Source organism: Tenrec ecaudatus, chromosome 2 (genome assembly GCF_050624435.1).
Source record: "Tenrec ecaudatus isolate mTenEca1 chromosome 2, mTenEca1.hap1, whole genome shotgun sequence".
In the NCBI taxonomy this organism is placed as follows: Eukaryota; Metazoa; Chordata; class Mammalia; order Afrosoricida; family Tenrecidae; genus Tenrec; species Tenrec ecaudatus.
Window position 1 is genome coordinate 154,360,026 of NC_134531.1, and position 23,908 is coordinate 154,383,933.

Here is a 23,908-nt window from a genome sequence, read left to right on the forward strand (position 1 = left end):
GAATATACTTGGTAAAGTCCTAGACACCATTTGCTCAGTTTGCTGTTCAATTCTGTGATTCTTCTTTTCCTCAGGCTCACTAAGCAAATCCAGAAAACTGATAAGAGAAATGGGTTAAATAAGTACCCTTTGCCATCTTTTATCCACCTGAAATTTGATGCCTTTGTAACTCATTTTCCTTTAGTAATTTTCTCCAAATACTGTGATGTAGTTTAAGAAATGTAATTCTGTGAATTACAATGTAAATCTCAGAGTAAATGGATCTAAAGAATAATAATTTTTATATTTTAATCCTACTGGGTCTTAAACTTTGTACAAATTTATGGAAAAGATGCAATCCTAATTCTCAGGAAGATTGTGGAGAATAATTAGATATATTTTCATCCATTTATGTAGATAATAAATGCTAAGTGGTATATGTCTGGGTTGGGGCAATTGTTGCATGTAATTTGTATATTTCACACTGTTGTAAATTATATTAATGTGATACTGTACCCTAAGGCTAGGTCTATGCTAGACCAACAATTCATTCCTGGGCCCCTGAAGATACTTGTTTGGCCCTGCTGTCTATTTAGCCAAGGTGAGTCCCTTATTAACAAGTAATGAAATTGCTCACGTCTTTCCAGCCTAAGTGAGTTTTTCATTATTAGCAGCTGGAAAAAAATTCAGATACTGACATAATTGTGTTGTCAGTTTGGATTAGTGGGTGATTTACATTAAAATTTCCCTTAGATTGAAATTGGAGCACAGATGTGGAAACACATAATTTGTATTTCATTTAATTTGGTAACATTAATTCTTAGACCAATACAGGTAGAGTTTGGCACTTTGTGTTCTCTACATCAAGGAAAATAATGGAGTGTTAGTTACCATTGAGTCAACAAAATGAGTTTTGCTTTAGGACAAGATGGGTTATGGACAAAAACAACTTTCATATAAGGCTTGAAAACTGAAAACTACATTCTAAAGTATTCAAATAAGATTAGATTTTGGGGGTGGGTCAAGTTTAATTTTAATTTTTTTGGGGGGGGTTGTCTATCCCTAATAGGAGATTATTAGGGATGAAATGTTTTTGACTTTTATAAATTTTGTCTTAGGAGAACCTAAATTATCCTAAATTTCACATTCTCCTGGAATTACAGTAGAGACCTGTGGTGGTTTTCTGGGGTGTGTGTGGGGCTGGGGGTGGGTGGGGGTGGGTGGGGTTGTGTACTTTGAATCCCATTGTTTGCTGGCAATTTTAGAGGAGCCTGAATTATTTCTGTCTCCATTTGCTCACATCCAGTCAGTTATCAGTTAGTTAATTAACTTTTCTATCCAGTTAGTTATCAGTTAGTTAATTAACTTTTCTTTCTGTTCTTCCTTGCTTGGATCTTTCCAATAATGTGGCAGGTTAATTCATTAAATGAACACTAGTTATTATTCTTCCAAGTAGAGACTTGAGTCTGATCTTTCTATTCTTTGTATAAAATCACACAAATGCATTCTTAAAAATACCAAACACTAGCAAAGCATATAAAAGGGGGATTCGAAAAGTGTGAGAAAATTCTATTTTTCTTCCACAAACTTTCTGAAACTCCTTGTATAGTAAAAAGTGAAAATTATGTGCAGTGGCAACACCTGAATTATATTTTAGTGTGTGTTCTTCTAGATAATTTTCTTTGTACATCATGCATTTTCTTGGCTGGTCAAATGCCGTCTCCTTAGGCTTCTCTTTGTTCAATGCCTTTTCTCTGCCTCTGGCCTTCCTTTCCAACCCTAACTCTGGTTCTGTTGGTATCCTGTTCAGTAATTAATTCACTGCTTGCCCTCATTTAACAATAGTTCTTTAGTGTCCTCTTGTCTCATTTACTTTTTTAAAAAAACCACTTCCCTTATTTTTGTTGAGATCCTGACCTTTCAAGGTCCATAATAATCTCAGCATTAAATTTTCTGTGCCCCTTTTGGTCTTGATTTATGCTTATTTATCACATTTTTGCATTTATATTATTTTTATGTATTGAACTGATTTATTTTCAAGATTCTGGAAGGCAGGCATTTGTTTTACAAATATCTTGTATGGTATGTATGGTCCCTTAAATACACTTATTGAATGAGTGAATGAATGAATGAAGTAAAATGGTTTGTGAGGGAATGATACATGCTTTTTGTTTTGTCTTTTATCAGCACCCACAACACAAGATCAGACCCAAAGTTCTGCTGTTTCAGTTGCCACGCCTACAGTTAGTGTTTCAACTCCTGCTCCTACAGCCACACCTGTGCAAACTGTTCCCCAGCCGCACCCCCAGACGTTACCTCCTGCTGTTCCTCATTCGGTACCTCAACCAGCAGCAGCAATACCTGCTTTTCCACCAGTAATGGTACCTCCATTTCGTGTTCCCCTTCCTGGCATGCCAATTCCACTTCCAGGTAAACTATGAGATGATAATAGTCTTTCCAGCTGTTTTCCACATTGTCAGCTAGTTTGTTCTCATGTGTCTGTTACATTTGAAACTTGCCGTGAATCTTATCTGTTGGAAATGTTTTTGGAAGATTCATGGCTAAATGCAATATTTTCTCTTACGTTTTGGCAATTGTCCTTTTTTGTTGTTGTTTACATGTCTTAAAACTAGAGCCACATTTAAACTACACTTATTTTGGATAATGACCTCAAAGAATTAAAATTTATTTTTTTATGTAAATATGTTCTGGGTGAAATAATTTTAAGGGCTTGAGTCTATAGTTGAAAAGTCATAAGTCATAACTAATACAGGTGCTTACTGTATATGGTTTTAAACACTTTACATATATTAACTCATTTGATTTTCAAAATCATCTCAGGAGGTAGGTACACAGATAAGTAGGTACACAGATAGATTAAATGACTAGTTCAGGCCACATAGTTATTAAGTGCTGGGATTTAAGCTGGTCTATCCAGATACCGTGATCTTAACAATGCTACATGGGGAGGAAAATGTGAGTCACTGAATTAGTAAAAATCCTTTGAAAAAGAGGGTAACTTTGTAATGATTGTGAAACACTGATTAGTTGAACATACACCAATTTAAAGTTCACATGATTGAGGTGATTTGTTTTATTGCCCAGGGGAAGTCATTTTAAGAGGAGGAAAGGAACTGAACGCATGAAATAGAATTCTTTATACAGCGATTAAGGAGCCCTAGTGTTGGGCATCCTAATTTAAATGCGTTTGCTTTTGTCAGACATAATATAAGTGATTGTTTTATTACTGTAAGGATCTGTTGGCCCTTTCTCCATTTTCCATTGTGTTATAGATGAAGCATTTAATACCTTAGACCACAGAGTTAGTTTGTAATGAAGGTGAGTAGATTGAGATTTGTTTCCTAATTTTGCATTTCTTTCACTGTTGCCCCTTTTATTCCACTGATTTCTTATTTAAGAAAGGTGGCTTCAACAGATTGGTGGAAAATTCCATTATCTTTTACTTCCTTCCATTTTTTTAACAGATTTTTTGAAGCCCTCTTGTACACTTTCACTGTTTCCCTTGTTTTTCTCTCTTATTTTGTGACCATTTTAAAAGAACATTTAGATATACTCCCATGGAAAAGGAAAAAACTTTTACACATTGCTGGTAAAATGTTACATAATTTACAGTTCCAACATTGTCATGTTATTGAAAGTAAAAAACAAACCAAAAATGTTTCCCTAAAGCTATGGGTTGACTGTTCCTATAAGACAAGCAGCTGGATACTTTTTGGAGGCCATTAAGTGGTAAGTGGAGAATAGATTTTCATATATTGGTCTACTATAGGGTCAAGGATATTGTTAAGACTAGCTTCTGGATTTCGAGTGATACAAGAGAGTTAGAATTGTTAATATAGGGAAGACTGAGAAATAATATGAAAACACGGTTCATTTATTTCAAAGAGTATCATTTAAAATGCTGGTTTTAGAGACTATGTATGTAGTGAATGAAAGGTACCTAGCCAATCCCCTGCTTAGCTAATCGATTCCAACCTATAGCGACCCTATAAGGCAGAGTAAAACTACTCTGTACTATTCCTGAGGTTACTGTGCTACCAGGTCTCCTTAATGAAAGATTAAGAGGGGCAGAATTCATTTCTATAGCAAATGTAACTCAGACACAATGACATTTTTCCAGCTATAATTTCATTTTCAGAACATCATTTTCCCTGATCTTCACCACTGTTACCAAAAATTTTTGCACAAGTGGTGGTAGATCGCCAATGAAGTGGTACCAGTGTGTGTTAGTCTGGGTAGACTAGAGAAATAAATTCATAGACACTCATATGTATATAAGAAAGACCTTTATATACAAGAGCAATCGAAAACTGAGAAAATAGCCTAGTCCAGATCAAGTTCTTAAGTCCAATATTATAGCCCATATGTCTGGTACCAATGTATAAAGTCCTCATCAAACTCATGAAACATGTGCAATGACACCGAATACGAGAAGATCACAGGCCAGTGGGTGGGACGTCTTGTGATCCTGTGGCGTTGTAAGCGTCTCAGCACTGGCAGGGGTCTCCATGTGGCTTCTCCAGCTCCAGTTGGCTCTGGCTGCTTTAGAGTAGGTTCATGTGCCTTCTCCTCAGGGATGTCTCGCAGGCAATGAGCAGAGAGTGTGTCTCCCTCCTCCAAAGCGGCAATACAGGAGTTCACAGAGTCCTCAGGAGAAGGCTATACCCACACAGAGGCCTCATTGACTGTATCTTGATTGACAGGCTAGACTCCACTCTTAATCCTCAAATTGACATCAGATTATTTAAGTGCCACACTGGAATGTTTGACCTTCCAGGGTATTCAATAAATGGCAGCCACTAATGACAGTTGGTGGGGTTAGTTTGAAGAGAATCCATATGATTTTATCCAAGATAATCAAGATTTATTTGGAGGAGAAGCTATTAGTAATAAGCATCTTTGATATGAATATTTGTATATTAAAACACTTGATAATTATCAAATCTTTTTCTCATTTTCCCTTCTAATTCAGTCTTCCAAGATGGCATTAGTCAAAAAGAAAAGAAGAGTTGTTTTTCTCCTCAGATCTTCATTAGGCTTCGTATACATTGTGATCCATTTTTCTGTTTTCCCGGCTTTGGTTCAGTTTAACAAGGTGAACAGTATCAAGTTGCATGTAAATTATGTGGGAGCCTTAGCTTTTATGTGACATAAAATTGGCTCCGGTGAGGATGATTGAGCAAGGGATAGTCAAACAAGATGAAGACGAAAAATGGAAGAATTAGGTCAGAGGTGGAGATTAGATTAGAGATAAATTGGGTTTCCTTTCTAGGATTTCTACTTTCAAAAATATTACTTGGAATTTTATGCGGCTTAAGTGTCAATAAATGGCATTCGAGTTGTCCAGAGTCCTTAGTGGAATTTTCTGATTGGCTAAGAGAACATAGAAGGACAGTATTGCAGGACAGATTCTTCCTTACAGAGAAAATGATTAAACAGTGAAGTGTGCCTGTTTTGTGGGTCTTCATGGTAGGCATTACAACCAGTCACCCACGAGAAAATCTGAGGGATTTTTTTAGCATAAAAAGAAAGCTATAAGAACCTGTCTGTCTGGTTTATATGTTGATGGACCCAAAAAAAGTTCTATGTTGGCCCAATTGATTTAAATAATGGTAGTTGAGTGCACATAATAATAGATTATCTTCTCTAGATTTTTAAAATTTTCTGTACGCTGAATTGTGGGAACAGTCTTTGAAAGAGAAAATTCCTATAGTTTAAGGATGGCATTTCTAATCCTGCAGATGGCAGTATTTCCTAAATTTATTACATGCTACAAACTTCCTTAAGCTAATGGGTCCTCCCATTATTTTAAACATAAGAGCTAATAATACTTTACATAATATTCTGCTGTTTTAGCTTCAGAATTAATACGTTAATTTTAATAGTCACTATTTAAAATAATGAAGTACTTTCAAAATGTCAAAAATTGAGAGGTTTTATGTGTTTGTGTGAACATAGTTACATTATTTACAAATCTAGAATTTTAAATTTTAGATTTAGTCTCAGAACTAAGAGATAGAGACTTCCTGTTCTATAATAGGAAGATAATTATTCTTGTTACTTGTTACTAAGTTTAGTTTTTTGAGCCAAAAAGTACAAACTATTTCTCCTGCCCTTTCTTCACCATCAGACTTTTTTTCCTTTGGCTTTTTCAGATTTGCATTCTCCTTTTAAAAAAATCTGCAATGCATCACAAGGAGTTTTTATTTTTCTTTCGAGTTTTTATTTTTCAAATAACTGCACATACTTTATACTCTTCACTATAAGTGCTACTCCTTTAGTCAGGCTAGCTAATGGAGATTTCTGCAGACAGTCGAGCCCCTTTATTTACCAAATATTTTTAAAGGGACTACAGTTTTCTTAATTTAGCCTGCCTCCACAGTGTACCAGCTTCATGGGATTCTATACAACAGGCGAACTAATCGTTGACATTTTGTTGTTAGCTTAAGTGCTACCTTTTCTGGAATATTTGGCTCTATTTCATAAGACTGCAGTTTCTTCCTTTCCCTTCCACTCCTCTTTGCTGTCTTTCCTATCTACTCTGCATGGTTGTGGTCGCTTTTTTTTTAGCTCTTGCATGTAGTTCCAACTTAGTAGCAGGGTAAAGAAAGATCATTGCTTTTGTCAGGGTCGTGCTGCACTTGCCTTTCACTGTTACCCAAGCAACAGCAGCATGGGTTGGATTCCTGTGAGGAATTGCCTCACATGAGAACTTGTTAAGTACATGTAATGAAAGGAGGTTTCCTTTATTTCCTTTAATGTAAACTCCCGAGACTCCTTTAAACATTGTCATAGCTGGTTTGATGAAAAGGTAATTGATATATTTTAGAATTAGTATCATTGGATTTGACACCACTTCCCACAGAATGTCAAATAGAAAATTTACCCAGTCTTTGTCTTTTTCATTGGAAATAGTATTCTAAATGGTAGTTGTAAATTCCTTCTCTGAATCCCAGTGGTAGCTGACATACAATGGCAGCTTTCCAACATATGCTTGCTTATCCGTTTTACAGGTGTAGCAATGATGCAAATAGTCAGCTGCCCGTATGTAAAGACAGTCGCTACCACCAAGACCGGTAATTTTTAAAACCATCTTAGTTTGTTTTGTCTGTAAGTTGGCATGGTAGTGAATGTTGTTGTTTATCCTTTTATTTATTTATTTTGCCCAAGTGAGTGGATTTTTTTATATTTTTCTTTTTAACAAGCAGTATAACTGCAGTTGTCATATTTGGCCAACACTTAATTTTTTCAATTGCTGGTAGTATTAGCTTCTTTGGTTCACAAAGCAAAATAAAGTCAGATCACTTTATATATTAATTTATGTAATAATTGTAAACAACTTCATTCTCATGATCATGACATTTAATTTACTTTCTAATGTGTTTTTAAGTTAAATATAAAAAAATCATTTCCATGTGTATAGTGATGTGATTATGCTTGCATGCAAGTGAATCTCTGTGTGAAAATTTTTGTGTGCAGTATAATTTATGTTTTAAGATGATTGAAGTAAGATAATTAATTACCAGAGACATAATTTTTAGTACCCAGTTTGGTGGCTATTTTTTTCCCCCTCCCAATTTTGATTTGTCTATCTTCATAGTACTAGCTTGTGGGCAGTGGGGGGGGGGTGGTGGGGAAGATTTACCTTTTTGAAAAGTAGGAAGCAGTTTGGTTTTCTCTTTGTAAAGAGGAAACTTATTTAAAGAGATTTCATCATTTACTTTAAATTTGATCATTTACTTTAAACCTGAGAATTTTACATTTTTTGGTATGTTATCTGAATAGTAATTTTACCTTAGGAAATACGTTTGTTCATCATACCCTTGATTTCATGAAATTTTGAGGAGTTATATTTATAAAAATATATCGATCACTAAGTAAATAATACACCATAGTTTTGGTTACTTAGTGTAGTAAAACTGACCATTGAGATTTTAGTTTGTTTCCCCTTTTTTTCTCCCAAGTTTCTGATCTTTCTTGAGGTACCGTATATTCTCGTGTGTAAGCAGAGTTTTCCAGCACATTTTTAATGCAGTTTTTGTGGTAAAATTAAGTGCCTTGGCTGATACTTGGGTCGACTTACACTCGAGTCTATACAGTACTTGTGTTTAATCTCTGAGGCTAATAGAGTTTAGATACCCCCTCACCCCTCAAGAAAAGAAACAAGGAAATAGAACTAAGTATTTAGGTCACCTTTTCCAAAATTTTTATTTGTTCCATCTGATTCATTTGTTTATGAATAGAATATTTAATTAGATTTAAGATCCTATTTTAAAGTATTATTTTGCATTTCAGTTTGCTATTTGGACCTCGTTTTTTATTACTCCTCTTTTAGGTGTATTGCCAGGAATGGCACCTCCTATTGTACCTATGATACACCCCCAGGTTGCTATTGCAGCTTCACCTGCTACCTTAGCTGGAGCCACAGCAGTTTCAGAGTGGACTGAATATAAAACAGCTGATGGGAAGACTTATTATTACAATAATAGAACATTAGAATCAACCTGGGAAAAGCCTCAAGAACTAAAAGAAAAAGGTATAGTTTCAATGACTTAGGGAATATGAACAATGATTGCATAAAAAGAATGCAATTTGAAATTCTTAAGTTAATTGCTTTTTAACACTTTTGATGGATTTTCTAATTACATAGTTCTCGTGTTGTTTCTACTGATTTGATTGTATATATTTGTTTAGAAAGTCATTTCAACTTATGTTTGAACCAACACCTCATTGGTTGTCAAGTTGTTCCCGATTCATAGTGACCATGTAGAATCGAGTAGAACTTCCCACGTACTGTTTCCAAGGCTTTAATCTTTTGAAGAAATCTGCCTCTGTCTACTGTGCTGTGGCTGGTGGGGTAGAAATGCAATCATTGACCCCCGCACCACTAGGACTCTTTCTGCTTGTGTCATTGTTTTGTTCATCTGTAGAATTAAAAAAAATTCAGGAATTACGTAGTTGTTTTGATAGTGCTGACTAGAGGCAATGCGTGAATCGTGTTCTGGAGTCCTAGATGAAAAAACTCGTGGGCTTTTCTTTCACAAATCTGTTTTGTACCATTAGGTTGAAATTGCTCTTATAAGAAAGGATATTTTATTTTTATGTTTAGTAACTAGAAACTAGAACATCTTCTCTGCTTGTCTTGGAGATTTTTATTAAAATCAGTGGATAATATTACTTTAACTTTTCAATAGAAAAATTGGAAGAGAAGATTAAAGAGCCTATCAAAGAACCCTCTGAAGAGCCGCTGCCAATGGAGACGGAGGAGGAAGATTCTAAAGAGGACCCTATAAAGGAGATAAAGGAGGTAAACGGCCATGACCTGCTAACTACGGTGCCAGCATTCGTTGTGAGGTGTACTTTAGTGTAACTGAAAATTCATTTGTTTATTTCTATCATTGTCATAAATTTAACCTCTGAAATTTTAGGGTTCCTTGGAGTTTCTAAGATAATCTTTCCTTTGAAATTTTCACTAAATTCCGTCTTATAGTAAATTGAAGTCCATAGAAAGGAAAGGCCTAATTCATAGTCTGGACTTGATCTCTATAGTCTTGTGACTTTTAGACTGGTACATATTAAAATTTTAAATGCAGCTTCATATTTGGGGAATGTTGATTACATATCATTGTCTGTATCCTCTTCTACCATTATGTCCGTATGTAGCCCTAAGAAGAGCTGTATTTTTTGTAAACTTACTTTGTTCATTAAAAGACCAGTGGCTGCCATGTTTCATTAGTAGCAGTTTGCATAAATTAGAAACATCCTAAAATGAAGAGGAAGGACCCCTTTAATTTTCTATACTTAGAATTCTCAGTCTTCCTAAGTAGTGAGTCTGTGATAGAGCCAGCTGCTTCTGGGACCTGATGCTGCGGAATTAGGCTCTGTTGTTAGGTACTGTTGTGAAGATTTTGACTTACAGCAATTTGTGGGACCAAAAAACACCTTCCAGGGTTTACCTGTCTGTAATTTTTTCAAATTACCAGGCCTCTTTCCTGTGGAAACACTTGGGACAGTGGGTATGGTGGTGGTGGTGTGGTTCAGTGGGTATGGTGGTGGTGGTGTGGTTCAGTGGGCATGGTGGTGATGGTGTGGTTCAAATGCCAAGCTTTTATTAGTTGCTGAGTCCTGAACTGTTTATGCCATCAGGGCTCCTCGGGCTCTGTCTCAGGGGTAAACATTTATAAGTCTAGTGGCAAGTCTTTCTTCAAATAGTTAAAGATGTCCCTGTTCTATACCTTGATCTCCCCATTCTAGCAACAGAACTTATGTGGACGCACTTTGTGAGGGATTTCAGGTCAAGTGTTATGAGCTTAATTAAATGGTAGTAACATTTGTTCATAGGAGCCTAAAGAAGAAGAGATGACAGAAGAAGAAAAGGCTGCACAGAAGGCAAAGCCAGTAGCTACTACTCCTATTCCTGGCACTCCTTGGTAAGTACTTGACCTTAATGGGTGAATTGTTTCTTTGTTTTTTTCTCTATGTAGGGCTGCACTTAATTGTTGAATGGTGTTCTTATAGAATGAAAAAGTAGTTTTAAAATGTATGTCTCAAATTTATGGGGTTTTTTAAAACACAATTTAATAGTTTAACCATATCAAGAAGAGTTTTACAATCTACCAAAATCAATTTGAGAACATTTTCTGTTTCCCGTATTCATTGTTAGTCATGCAATTTTTTCCCCCTCAATTTTGGCAAAAGTTTGCACAACAAAATATTCACCAATCCAACCACTTCTACATGTGTAATTCAGTGCCATTGATTATATTCTTGGTGTTTTACAACAATGTTGATATCCCTTTCCAAATATCACCACTGAAATGAACTCAGTGTACCCCTAAGGCAAGGAAAAACTATTCCCTCTTCCACCCTTACGTAGGTCAAGTTTAAAAAAAAAAAAAGTTTTCTGGATTTCATATCCATATATTAAATTGCTTTTTTAAAAGTTGTGTATACATCATCACAATCAATTCTAATGCTCCTTCCCTCCTCAAATATATATTTTGTTGTACATCTTTTACTACTAAATATTTTGGTTCTTACTACTACATTGTCTTCCTTAGTGCTGTTTTCATTCATAATTACAGATCTGAACTGTTCCAAGTTGTTTAAGTTAGGTTTTAAGTATTCTTTATCATTATTTAAATTTGTTATTTGTGTATATACCCAGATACATAGTACATTTTTAGAAACTATGTGAAGTTCTTAAAGCTTTTAATTAAAATACTGAATAAGCAAAATCAAAGCACAAAACCTAACCCACTTCCACTGAGCCGATTACAACTCATAGTAACTGTGTATAGTGTTTCTGAGACTTTTAATCCTTCTCAAAGGAATGGATAATGGGTTTGCACTGCCCCCCTTGGGTTAACACAAGTGCCTGTCCTCACCACCAGAGCTCCCTAAATATTGAGTAGTCTACTTACTTTGCTTTGTTCTTGAGTACCTCCTCTCCTGCTCTAATCTCTCTCTCTATATATGTATATATGAATGACACGTATTACAGTGATTTTGCTTGCTCTTAAGTCTTACAGAGTATAGGTTTTTGGCCAACTCTTTTTCCCTCCTTTCCCCTTTGTTTTTGTTAATTGAAGAAATATATTTGTCTCATAGAGTCCCACAATTTCAATTTTACTATTGTATCCTTTTGATGCTCAATAAGATTTAGATTTGACCTTTTTGATAATACCATTTCTTGCCTTCAGTTACTTAAATGATAGTGTGCACGTTCTTTGGGATGTGTCTAGTTTCTCTTTGTGACTGTAGCAACCATTGATGACTTTCATTCCATATATGAGTGGTTTTCAACCATTGGCAATTTTGCTCTTTTAATGAATACTTTTCAGTTCTTTGTATGTTTGGGATGTGTCCTTTTAGGAATATACAAGGAGTCTTTAAAAAGTTGGTAGGAAAATGGTATGAAAAGATAATGGAATTCTTTCATGAACTGGAAGCTCTCATAGAGTGAAATTATTAGTGTGTTAAAGTCACTTGGATTGTTTTATGTCTAGTTGTGGTACCAACTTGATAAATGGTTCATTTTGTTTAATAATTAGAATTTTGAAAAGATAATTAACTGACTGTAGAGTCAAAAAATTTTCACTGTTTATGACCTTTTTGAGAATATCAGTGAAAAATCACTATCTACCCACTGTCCATTTTCCCCCTCTAGTCAAATATTTTTAGACTTATTGTTCCCAGGTTAGCAAAATTTTCTTTTAGAATTATTCTCTTCATTTATTTCTTTTACCCTTTCTGGATAATCTATAGTTTGCATGGTCTCTTAGATTAATTTTCTATGCCACTTAAAAAATTATATACACAAGTAAATCGAAAAGTATTGATACCGTGATTATTTCAAATAAAACATGTTTAGGCATGTTTCTGTAATCATTGAGTGGCTGATGAAAAGTTCTCTCAGTAGTAGAATTGCCTTAGTCTCATTCCCTTAGAAAAAATGGATACTTAAAAAAATCATTAGGAGCTCATACAACTCATCACAATCCATACATACATCAATTGTGTAAAGCACATTTATACATTCATTGCCCTCATCATTCTCAAACATTTGCTCTCCACTTAAGCCCCTGGCATCAGCTCTTCATTTTCCCTCATCTCCCCCCTCCTCCCTCCCTCATGAACCCTTAATAATTTATAAATTACTATTTTGTCATATCTTACCCTGTCCGACGTCTCCCTTCACCCACTTTTCTGTTGTCTGTCCCCCAGGGAGGAAGTCACATGTAGATCCTTGTAATCGGTTCCCCCTTTCCACCCCTCTCTCTACCCTTCCGGTCTCACCACTCTCATCACTGGTCCTGAAGGGATCATCTTCCCTGGATTCCCTGTGTTTCCAGTTCCTATCTGTATCAGTGTACATCCTCTGGTCTAGCCGGATTTGTAAGGTAGAATTGGGATCATGATAGTGGGGAGGAGGAAGCATTTAGGAACTAGAGGAAAGTTGTATGTTTCATTGTTGCTACACTGCACCCTGTCTGACTCATCTCCCTGTGATCCTTTCATAAGGGGTGTCCAATTGCCTACAGATGGGCTTTGGGTCTCCACTCCACACTCCCCCTTCATTCACAGTGATATGATTTTTTTGTTCTGATGATGCCTGATACCTGATCCCTTCGACACCTCGTGATCGCACAGGCTGGTGTGCTTCTTCTATGTGGATTTCGTTGCTTCAGAGCTAGATAGCTGCTAGTTTACCTTCAAGCCTTTAAGACCCCAGGTGCTATATTTTTTGATAGCCAGGCACCATCAGTTTTCTTCACCATATTTGCTTATGCACCCGCTTTGTCTTCAGCCATCGTATCAGGGAGGTGAGCATCATCGAATGCCAGTTTAATAGAACAAAGTATTCTTACATTGAGGGAGTACTTGAGTGGAGGCCCAATGGCCATCTGCTACCTTAATACTAAATCTATACATATATGCACATAGATCTATTTCCACATCCTCACATATAAATATATTTACATATCTACCTGCCTTTATTTAGACCTCTATAAATGCCCTTTAAAAATGGATACTTTTTTGTGCTATGGGTAGAAATGAATTTAAGATTAGGAGTGTTTGCAGCTCATCTCATTCACTGCCTATGTACCCCTGTGAGTTGATTTCAATTCACAGTGACCCTATAGGGTAAGGTAGAACTGCCCCTGCGGGTTTCCAGACTAAGTCTTTTTTAGAGAAGGAAATCTCATCTTTCTCTCTTAGAGTGGGTGGTGTTTTTGAACAGCTAACCTGTAGTTAGCAGGCAGATACATAACCCATTGCACCATTGGGGCTCTGTCTCCAACCCTAGGCAGCCACTACTCTTCTTGATACATTTAGAAACTTGATAAGCCAGTCATAAAATGTCACGTAGTGTACAATTTTATTTACTTGAAATATCATGATAGGTAAACAAACTATAGAGAAGTCGTTACAGATAAACCTATCCTGGTATTTCATTTAAATGGAATAGTTCACTATATGGCCTTTTTCTGATTGGCTTATTGAATTTCTATTGTGTGTACCAAAAATGATTTTGAAATTAATCCTATCAGGCATTCCTTTTTATTGTTGAATAATATGCCTTCATCTTAGTGTATCCGTTAGTTTGTGTACTCATTTATTGATGCACATTTGGGCTTCTTATGTTTGACCATTCCACCCAAGAGGAAAAAAAAAATCTTCAAAAACACTTGTACAAGAATGTTCACAGCAGATTAAGCTATAATAGCCCCAAATTGGAAACAACTCTGAAAATTATAAATAAGCTGGTAAAAACATATAAGCAGACCTATCATCTGTTGTAAATGTTTCCCCCTATCCTCTGGTTTACCTTTTCATTTCTCTCATAATGCCTTTCAAAGAGCAAAGTTTTTACTTTTAGGGCAAATATATGTCATGTTTTTTCTCTTCTTCGTGCTTTTGTGTTTCTGGAAAATTTGGCTTTCCACTCTTGCATAGATTCCCTACTCCCCCGTTTCCTGTAAACATAGTTTTAGATAAAAAATTGAGGTCTTTTATCAGTTCACGTTAATTTGTTTAGTAAGTGAAGTTAAGGCTCATTTTCATTATTTTTACTCGGACTGCTGCCCTGTTGATGTAGCTCCTCTTGTTGAGAAGACCTTTTCCCGTCTGAATTGCCTTTGTACTTTGTCAAAAGAATAATAATAAACAAAGTAACTTGATTAATCTGTGTCATCCATATTTCTCTGTAAAATTAAAAATCAACTTGTGATTTTCAGTTTCCCATACCCCCCAAAAAATACCTAGTAATGTTTTGATTGAGATTGCAGTGACTTTATAGATGAAATAAATAATTCTCCAATGGAATGCTGCTAATATCTAAGGATAAAATGGATTTTTATATTAACAATGTATCCTAGAGTGTTACTGAAGTTTTCAGTTTTGGTGTTATTGATCCTGGGGATTCCGGTGTACATCTTTTTCTGGAAATAAACTCTCAATGCCACCAAGTTGATTCCAACCTATAGGACAGAGTGGAGCCTGTCCCCTGTGGATTTCTAAGACTAAATTTTTATGGGAGTAGAAAGTCTCATCTTTCTCCTGCAGTACAGTTGGTGATAGGTTTAAACTACTGACCTATCTATCTTCAATGGCTACACTCTTCAGAACAATACTAAATAGAAAAAATGAAAGCGAACATGCTTGCTTTGTTCTAGTACTAGGGGGAACAGTTAGTTTTAGTATTTGCCATCAAACATGACATTTACTGAGTTTTCCATTGGTACTCTCTTTCAATTTAAGGAAGTTGATCATGTTCCAAAGTATGTGAGATGAAGTTTTGCCATCCTTGCTCCCAAAGAACATACTGGCTGTACATCTTCCAGAACAGATTTATTTGTTCATTTGACCAAAACACAAACTCACTACTATGTAGGTGATGCCAAGTCACAGCAACTCTACGACAGAACTGCCGCTATGAGTTTCCAAGCCTGTAGGTCTTCAGAGAAGTAGGAAGCCTTACTTTTCTCCCCTGGAGCCACTAGTGATTTCAAATTGCTGGACTTATGGGTTCCAGCCCAACTCAGAACCTCTATGCCAGTAGGGCTCCTTGTTCTTCTGATTGACTGCCGACTCATAGTGTGAACCTATGAAGCAGGGTAGAATTGTGAGGTTCTGAGACTATAACTCTTTATGGTAGTAGAAAGTCCCACGTTTCCCCCTCCCCCCCCCCCCAAGGAATGACTGGTGGCTTTGAACTCGGCTATTAAATTGAAGTCCTTTTCTCAAAGTCCGTAGGTTCAGAACAACTTTATAGGCAGCCCGCACTTGCTCTTGAATGTTAGGTAAATTTGCTCTCACTTGGAAGCATTTGAACCATCCCCTATTCATAAATTCTTGACCACAATCACTTTCCCTTTCTGGGCTTTCAACTTTTAAATAACTAAACAGGATAGGAGATGCTTTTCTTGCACTTTCACTTTTTCCTGCAGAGGGGCTTGTGGATTTGAACTGCCAAGCTTGTGATCAGCAGCCAACACATAGCCTGCAGTGCCACGCTTGTTTTCTTGCACTGTAGTAAGCCTAAATAAAAGCCAGCTTCTCTACAAATGTTGACTTGAAAGGAGAATCAACTAGATGGCACAGATATACTGAGGTACAAGATCCGTTCCTAACATGAAGTCTACCTGTAACCCCCCCTGCTCCCTAACTCCCCCTCCAAAAAAGATTCAAAACAAAGATTATAAGCATAGTTGGTTGTAGCTTACTCTGTTATATGTAAACTGTAGTTTCTCCAAGTGTTTGACCAAATTTGGAAATGTTTCGGTTATTATATCTTCAGATTTATTTTCTTTCCCAAAACTTTTTCTATTCGTGTGAACCCCCATGATGTTTTAGGTATTCTGATACCGTCACATAAGTTCTGGAGGCTCTGTTCATTATTCTTGTTTCCTCTTCTTAAGATTAGATAACTTCTTTGCAGGGCTGGATAGGGCAGAGGTTGTACACTGGTGCATATGGGAGCTGGAGGTACAGGGAATCCAGGGTGGATGATACCTTCAGGACCAAGGGTGTGAGGGGCGATGCTGGGAGAGTGGAGGGCGAGTGGGTTGGAAAGGGGGAACTGATTACAAGGATCCACATGTGACCTCCTCCCTGGGAGAGGGACGGCAGAGAAGGGGGGAAAGGGAGACTCTGGATAGGGCAAGATATGACAAAATAACGATGTATAAATTACCAAGGGCACATGAGGGAGGGGGGAATGGGGAGGGAGGGGGAAAATAAAAGAGGACCTGATGCAAAGGGCTTAAGTGGAGAGCAAATGCTTTGAGAATGATTGGGGCAGGGAATGTATGGATGTGCTTTATACAATTGATGTATGTATATGTATGGATTGTGATAAGAGTTGTATGAGGCCCTAATAAAATGTAAAAAAAGAAAAAAAATGATTAGGGCAAAGACTGTACAGATGTGCTTTATACAGTTGATGTATGTATATGTATGGACTGTGATAAGAGTTGTATGAGCCCCTAATAAATTGTTTAAAAAAAAAAAAAGAAAACCCTATATTCAAGATTTTTATAAATTAAAATTATTTACGTGGAAAAAAAAGATTAGATAACTTGATCTGTCTAGTAACTGATTTTCATTTTGTTTTTAACCTTTTCAGTCAAATTTTATTTCCATTACTATATTTCTTAATTTTTTGCTAGATTCTGATTTTCATTTTAAATCATTTTATTGGGGGCACTTACAGCTCTTATAATATTCCATATGTCAGTTGTGTCAAGCATATTTGTACATATGCTGCCATCATCATTTCCAAAACATTTTCTACTTGAGTCCTTGTTATAAGCTCCTCTTTTTTTTCCATTCCTTCCCCATCCCCCACCCTGGTGAATCCTTGATAAACAATATATTACTATTATTTTGTATCTTACACTATCTGTTGTCTCCCTTCACCCCCATTTCTGTTATTTGTCCCCTTTCGGGGGGAGTGGGGCTATATATCCAACCTTGTGATGGGTCCCCCTCCCCACCATCTTCCTACCATTATGTTATCACTACTCCCACTACTGTTCCTGAGGGGTTTATCTGCCCAGAATTCCATGTGTTGAGAGCTCTTAACATGTACCAATGTGTATTCTCTGGTCTAACCATATTTGTAAGGTAGAACTGGGTCATGGTAGTAGGGAGTGGAGGAAGCATTCAGGAACTAGAGCAATGATCTGTGTTTCATCGGTGCTATGCTGCACCTTGGTTGAATTATCCCATCCTTACAAGCTTTCTGTGGGGGGATATCCAGTTGTTTACACATGGACTTTGGGTCTCCACTCCAAAACCCCTTGTTTGCATCAATATAGTTGTTTGCTTGGAATCTTTTGATACCTGATCCTGTCAACAGCTCATGATCACACAGGCTTATTTGCTCCCTGCTGTATGGCTGCTCGTTTAACTTCAAGCCTTTAAGACCCCTGGCGCTGTATCTTTTGATAGCCTGGCACCATCTGCTCTCTTTACGATATTTGCTTATACATCCATTTTGTCTTCAACGATCATGTTGGGGAGATGAGTATCAAAGAGTGCCATGTTATTAGAACAAAGTGTTCTTTTGGTAAGAGAGGCCTTGAGTAGAGGTCCAAAGCCCATCTGCTGTCTTAACACTTGACATAAATATATGTACATTGGTCTCTATCCCTTTCATTATAAATTAGTATATTAGCGTAATTATATGCCTATAGCTATACCTCTATAAATAGCTTTTGCCTATTCCTTACCTCTGTTTCCTTTTACCTTCATCCTATCCCACTATCATGCTCACCCTCCATTCAGCTCTCAGTAAGTCCTCTCGGATACATTGTAGTTGATTAAACCCCACCAGGCATTATATACCCTCCCCACCATCAATTTTAGATCTCTTGTCACTGGTTTTGCTGGCTCTCCACTCCCCTACCTTGCCTCATCTCCCCCACCCCCCACCCAACATGTCCCCCTTGGAATCACCGGCTCCATTGTTTCCCACCCCCGAGGATTGTTCGTCCTGTCTATCTTATATACGTAGACGTAGGGCAAAAGAAAAACAAGAACAAAAACAAAGTAAACAAAACAAGGGAAAAAAAAACTCCGAAAGTTCCAGGTCGGTTTGCTGGCCCTTAAGTATGTATTCTGATCAAGTGTGATGAGGTGCCAAGCCCTGTCCCCCAAGTCTATTTTCAGGATTTCTCCGGGACTTGATTACTCTGCTCCCCTCGCTGCCCTGTTGCACTCTTTTTGCATTTCACCCAGTTGTGAATGGGGTAGACCCAGCACACTTTCCACAGTGTCTCCAGTGCTGTCCCCTGTAATGCTGTGGTTCATTGAAGGATTGTCATGTCTCGTGGTAGGGCTGGCACTGGCTGCCCTGAGCAGGGATGTTGTCCTTGGGACTTGATGAATGACGTCAGTGGTTCTCAACCTTCCTAATGCCGTGACCCTTTAATACAGTTCCTCCTGTTGTGGTGAGCCTAACATAAATATATTTAATTGTCATTTTCCTACTGTTATGAATCCGGCGACCCCTGTGAAAGGGTCATTCAACCCCAAAGGGGTTGCATCCCACAGGTTGAGAAACGCTGTTCTAGGTAGATTTCCCTCTCTCTATGCCTCTTAGTCGCTCTTGTTTGGTCTAGACAGATTTGCTTCTCTTCCCGGGCTAAATCTTGAGTGCTATCCTCTGTATTGCCTTCTGGGGAGGGAGGTCAACATACCTCCACTTGGACCCGGCCCCATCATATTCTCTGTTAGTTTGCTGCTCCATGCCAGTGTATTGCCAAGAGCTTTTCATTCCAGTTTTCATTTTATGAAGCTTAGGTGATATAGTTAAATTTATGTTAACTTTAACATTAAAAGTCTTTGACTCATAATGTCAATATCTGGAGCATTTTGGGCGTTGCATCTGTTAATTGACTTGTTATCTAGTTTCTTTGGCGGCTTGAGCTGCTGCTTCTAGTACTATTATGCCACTGTATCTGACTATTTCTTCCCCTTTTTAAAAATCATTTTATTGGGGCTCACAATCCATACATACATACATTTTGTGTCAAGCACATGTGTACATTTGTTGCCCTCATCTTTCTCAAAACATTTGCTTTCTACTTGGGCCCTTGGTATCAGCTCCTCATTTTTTCCCCTCCCTCCCTGCATTCCCCCCCACCGCCCCCATGAACCCTCATTATTATTTTGTCATGTCTTTCCCTGTCCGACGTCTCCTTTCATCCACTTTTCTGTTGTCTGTCCCCCAGGAGGAGGTTATATGTAGATCCTTGTAATTAGTTCCCCCTTTCCAACCCACCTCCACTCCACCCTTCTGGAATTGCCACTCTCACGACTGGTCCTGAAGGGATCATCTGTCCTGGATTCCCTGTGTTTCCAATTCCTATCTGTACCAGTGTACATCCTCTGCTCTAGCCAAATATGTAAGGTAGAATTGGGATCATGATATTGGGGTGGGAGGAACATTTAAGAACTAGAGGAAAGTTGTGTGTTTCATCGTTGCTACACTGTACCCTGACTGGCTTGTCTCCTCTCCCTTCTGTAAGGGGATGTCCAATTGCCTACAGATGGGCTTTGGGTCCCTACTTCGCACTCCCCCTCATTCACAGTGATTGAGTTTTTGTTCTTTGATGCCTGATACCTGATCCTCTCGATACCTTGTGATCACTTAGGCTGGTGTGCTTCCTCGGTGGGGGTGGGAGGGCGTGTTGCTTCTAAGCTAGATGGCCGCAAGCCTTTAAGACCCCAGACGCTTTAGTTTTTGATAGCCGGGCACCATCAGCTTTCCTCACCACATTTGCTTATGCACACATTTGTCTTCAGCAATTGTGTCAGGAAGGTGAGCATCATGGAGTATCTGCCTATTTCTGTCCTGTGGAGAAAGCCAGGAGTGGCAGAAGTGGGAAATGCACATCCTTGTAATCCCAGCACAGATTTTGATTATTTTCCACTTTTTTGCCTATTCTCTCTCACTTTCCTCACCGCTTTAGAAAATCCATATCTAATCCTCAGGAAGGACGTGTATGTGCTTGTAAGTATAAGCAATGGGCCTTAGTGGTATACTGTCAAATTGTCACCAATACTTCTCATTACTTATGGTACCACAAAGATGAGGCTTTCTACTTCTGTGAAGATTTTTACATTTTTGGAAGCCCACAGGGCTAATTCTATTCTGTCATACAGGGTTGCTGTAAGATTTAACTTGATGGCAGTTAATTTTTGCATTTGAGTATGGAATATGTGTTGGAACTGCTTAATATTATTTATTTCTGTTAAAATTGTTTGTAGTAGTTTATAATTTAGCACTCCCAAGTTGACCGTGCCAAACTAACTTCACCTGAACTCTGATTTCAAATTGCTTTGCTTTCCTCTGTTGTTACCTTTAGCAAGCACTTTCTTCTACTCTAAAATGTGTTTGATCCTGTTTGATTTTCTGGTGGCATCGTGGGTTACACATTGGGTTGCTAACCAGTAGGCCTGTGGTTCATACCCGTGGGAGAGCAGTGAGACTAGTCATTCCGTGGGAGAGCAGTGAGACTTTCTGCTTCCATAACCATGTACATACAGCCTTAGAACCAACCCCACAGGGACATTTCTACTCTGTCCTATAGCGTTGGTATGAGTCTGAATTGGCTCACTGGCAGTGAGTTTTTGATACAAATATCAGTAATAAGAATATGCCCATCCTCACTGCTTTTTGACAGAGTAACAATAAAGGACGTAGCTGTAAATTCTGTCCTATAATGTAAAACTGTTTGGAATTGATCCTTAGGTGTGTTGTATGGACTGGAGATGAGCGTGTCTTCTTTTATAATCCCACCACTCGTCTTTCTATGTGGGACCGACCTGATGATCTGATTGGAAGGGCAGATGTTGACAAAATTATCCAGGAACCCCCTCATAAAAAAGGAATGGAAGAAGGAAAGAAGCTGAGTAAGTCCTAAATGAGACATTTTATCCTTTATTTTTAACTTTTTGATAGAAAATATGAGGGCTATTTAGGCTAACCTTTATATTTCAAGGAATGTGAGGAATTTGTGGTATTTTGGGTTCACTAGTAGGAATAAAAAATATACAGCACTTTTGGATAAAGTTTTCTTTTAGAAAATATATATTTAAAACTTTAGCTTCTTTTATCTAGATTTTCCATTCAGATATATTAGTACTGTTGATGCTTGTTTGTTTGATGTTATTCGTAATATTCACAACACTCTAAAGTAAGCTTGCACTGATGCTTGTGACTAGTCGCAGTCATACTTTTTAAATCATCAAAATTCTATGTTATATTTTATTAGTAAATTGTGGCATTGTCCAACTAGTAAATATTAGAGAAGACAAATAGAAATTACTTCTAAAAATATAGAAACATGGAAACGTTTAAAAGAAATTATCTTTTAATTTAGCTCATTTTCAGATGACCTTATATGCAACATTCCAATATATATACAACCACAATATCGGTACATAATTTTTTATTGCATCCTTATTTTAAATTTGACATATTCTTGACATGCTTGTGTTTTATTGAAACCTTTTTGGTAGATGAGCTATTTTTGATAAGTGATTTATTTAAGAAGCAAATCATATATATGTCATTTATAATTGAGAAATTTTTATGGATTGTATATATGTGGTACTAACGTTTTCTGCTTACAAGTGATTCCCAAGTCAGTGAAACTTTGCCTTTCGGGTGCTGAAGGTTCTAGGCACCAGTTTTTCCCCTTCAGCAATACCTGTTTTATAGGTACGATATTAATAATATTTTATAATCATAGTATTAAATGATGCCAAGAACATAGTGTGATTTTGTTTTTTATAAGTATGTCTTCAAATATCTGGTCCATTTGTTTGATATAGATACAACAACATGTATTGCTAAAAAAACAAACAAAACTCAGGCCATTGAATTGATTTTGACTCATGGCGAACTTGCAGGACAAGGTTGAACTGCCCTGTGGGTGTCAGAGACTGTACATGTGTATGTACTAGAGTAGAAAGACTTGTCTTTCTTCCTTGGGATGGCTGGTGGTTCCGAGCCGCTGACCGCTTTGGTTGGTAGCTCAATATGTCATCACTATGGTGCCCGGGCTCCTGGCACCACAAATAGTGAATCAAGAGCTTTATGTCATGTTTTAGTAAGTTTCAGGTTTGAGTAAGAAAAATCTCAAAATGAAGTGAAAATTTCATGTAAATGTTGAGTAAATAGATGCTATGTTTTGTTGAATGTTTTATAGATTTATGGGCTTTAAGGGATGGGTATTTTAAGCACACTATTATTTTTTAAAGGAGAGAATTACAGTGTTAAGTTTCTTAACAATATTTGAAATATTTTTGCCAGGGCATCCTACCCCAACAATGCTCTCCATCCAAAAATGGCAGTTTTCTATGAGTGCAAGTGAGTGAACTAATCAATAATTATATCGTCTTTTTAATACTACTAAGGCAAATGTTCTGATAGTATTAGCAGACAGGTTTTTGCTTAAGTATGATTGTTGCCAATCTAACTTTATCCTACAGTTAAAGAAGAACAAGAATTAATGGAAGAAATTAATGAAGACGAACCTATTAAAGCAAAAAAGCGGAAGTAAGTAATACTTAGAGTTTGTGTAATTCAGGTAGATTTGGTTGATTAGATTATAGTTAGTTCATCATTAGAAGAGATAGGTCACCTAGATACTAGGAAATAGTCATGCTATCTCACTTTTAGGGCTGACAAGATTTTTAACATATAGCGCTTTGGAACAGATCTAGTGTCTCCTTTTGCTACATTTTCAAAAATATATTGGTTATTCAAATATGTATTATAAAGCCAAATGACATTTTAGGAATTATTTCCAGAAAATCATTAGTTCAGAACTGGGAAAAAAGAAACCAACCCAAAAATCCTTTCTAACCACTGATACAGACATCTGTTTTTATGTACTAGTCTTGTCATTTACTTAGTGCTTGAATCCATGGTCACTACTGTTTGGGGGTGGGGCTCGGGGAGAAGGGAATAATTCATGAGCTGAGAAAGGGACAGCTCATTAGCCTGGCCATTGTTCTAGAGCAGGGTAGAATGTGAATGTGACTTGTGCTTTTATCGTGGGACTTGGAAGGGTCAGGCTGGGAGGGGTATGTCTGGGGAATGCGACCATTATTTAGCAGCTAAAATGAAAGTCTGAAGACACGAACAACTGGTTGATCATAGTCTACCTGAAATAGACTGCTTGTGAATGCAGCCTAATTATGCCAAAGAAAAACAACATCTGTAAAGAGAGTGGTTTCTTTTTAACCTTGTCAACAACATCAAAATACATATTTTAGGGAGAACCACTCATAATCTAACAATGTATTATAGCTGTTCTCGTTTTTGCAATTGACTTTAGTTCTTGACCAAATACAAAACTATTCTTATTAGTTGTAATAAAAGTGG

At 37.2% G+C, this 23,908-nt stretch overlaps 1 protein-coding gene across 8 annotated transcripts in view; it reads left to right on the plus strand.

Annotated features, from left to right (window-relative positions):
* TCERG1 (transcription elongation regulator 1) overlaps positions 1 to 23,908 on the plus strand; it is a 57,929-nt gene that overhangs the window by 13,662 nt on the left and 20,359 nt on the right. For 3 of the 8 annotated variants that reach the window (XR_012782856.1, XM_075541773.1, XM_075541775.1), the window contains exons 5-13: positions 2,167 to 2,409; positions 7,014 to 7,076; positions 8,336 to 8,536; positions 9,195 to 9,307; positions 10,342 to 10,430; positions 21,266 to 21,426; positions 22,151 to 22,237; positions 22,832 to 22,888; positions 23,011 to 23,077. Coding sequence is in view for 7 of the 8 variants with exons in the window: in XM_075541773.1 (XP_075397888.1) it covers positions 2,167 to 2,409; positions 7,014 to 7,076; positions 8,336 to 8,536; positions 9,195 to 9,307; positions 10,342 to 10,430; positions 21,266 to 21,426; positions 22,151 to 22,237; positions 22,832 to 22,888; positions 23,011 to 23,077 (1,081 nt within the window). In the remaining variant the exon portion in view is untranslated. The remainder of the gene's footprint in view (positions 1 to 2,166; positions 2,410 to 7,013; positions 7,077 to 8,335; positions 8,537 to 9,194; positions 9,308 to 10,341; positions 10,431 to 21,265; positions 21,427 to 22,150; positions 22,238 to 22,831; positions 22,889 to 23,010; positions 23,078 to 23,908) is intronic. The other 5 variants (XM_075541777.1, XM_075541778.1, XM_075541779.1 and 2 more) reach the window with 3 other exon arrangements.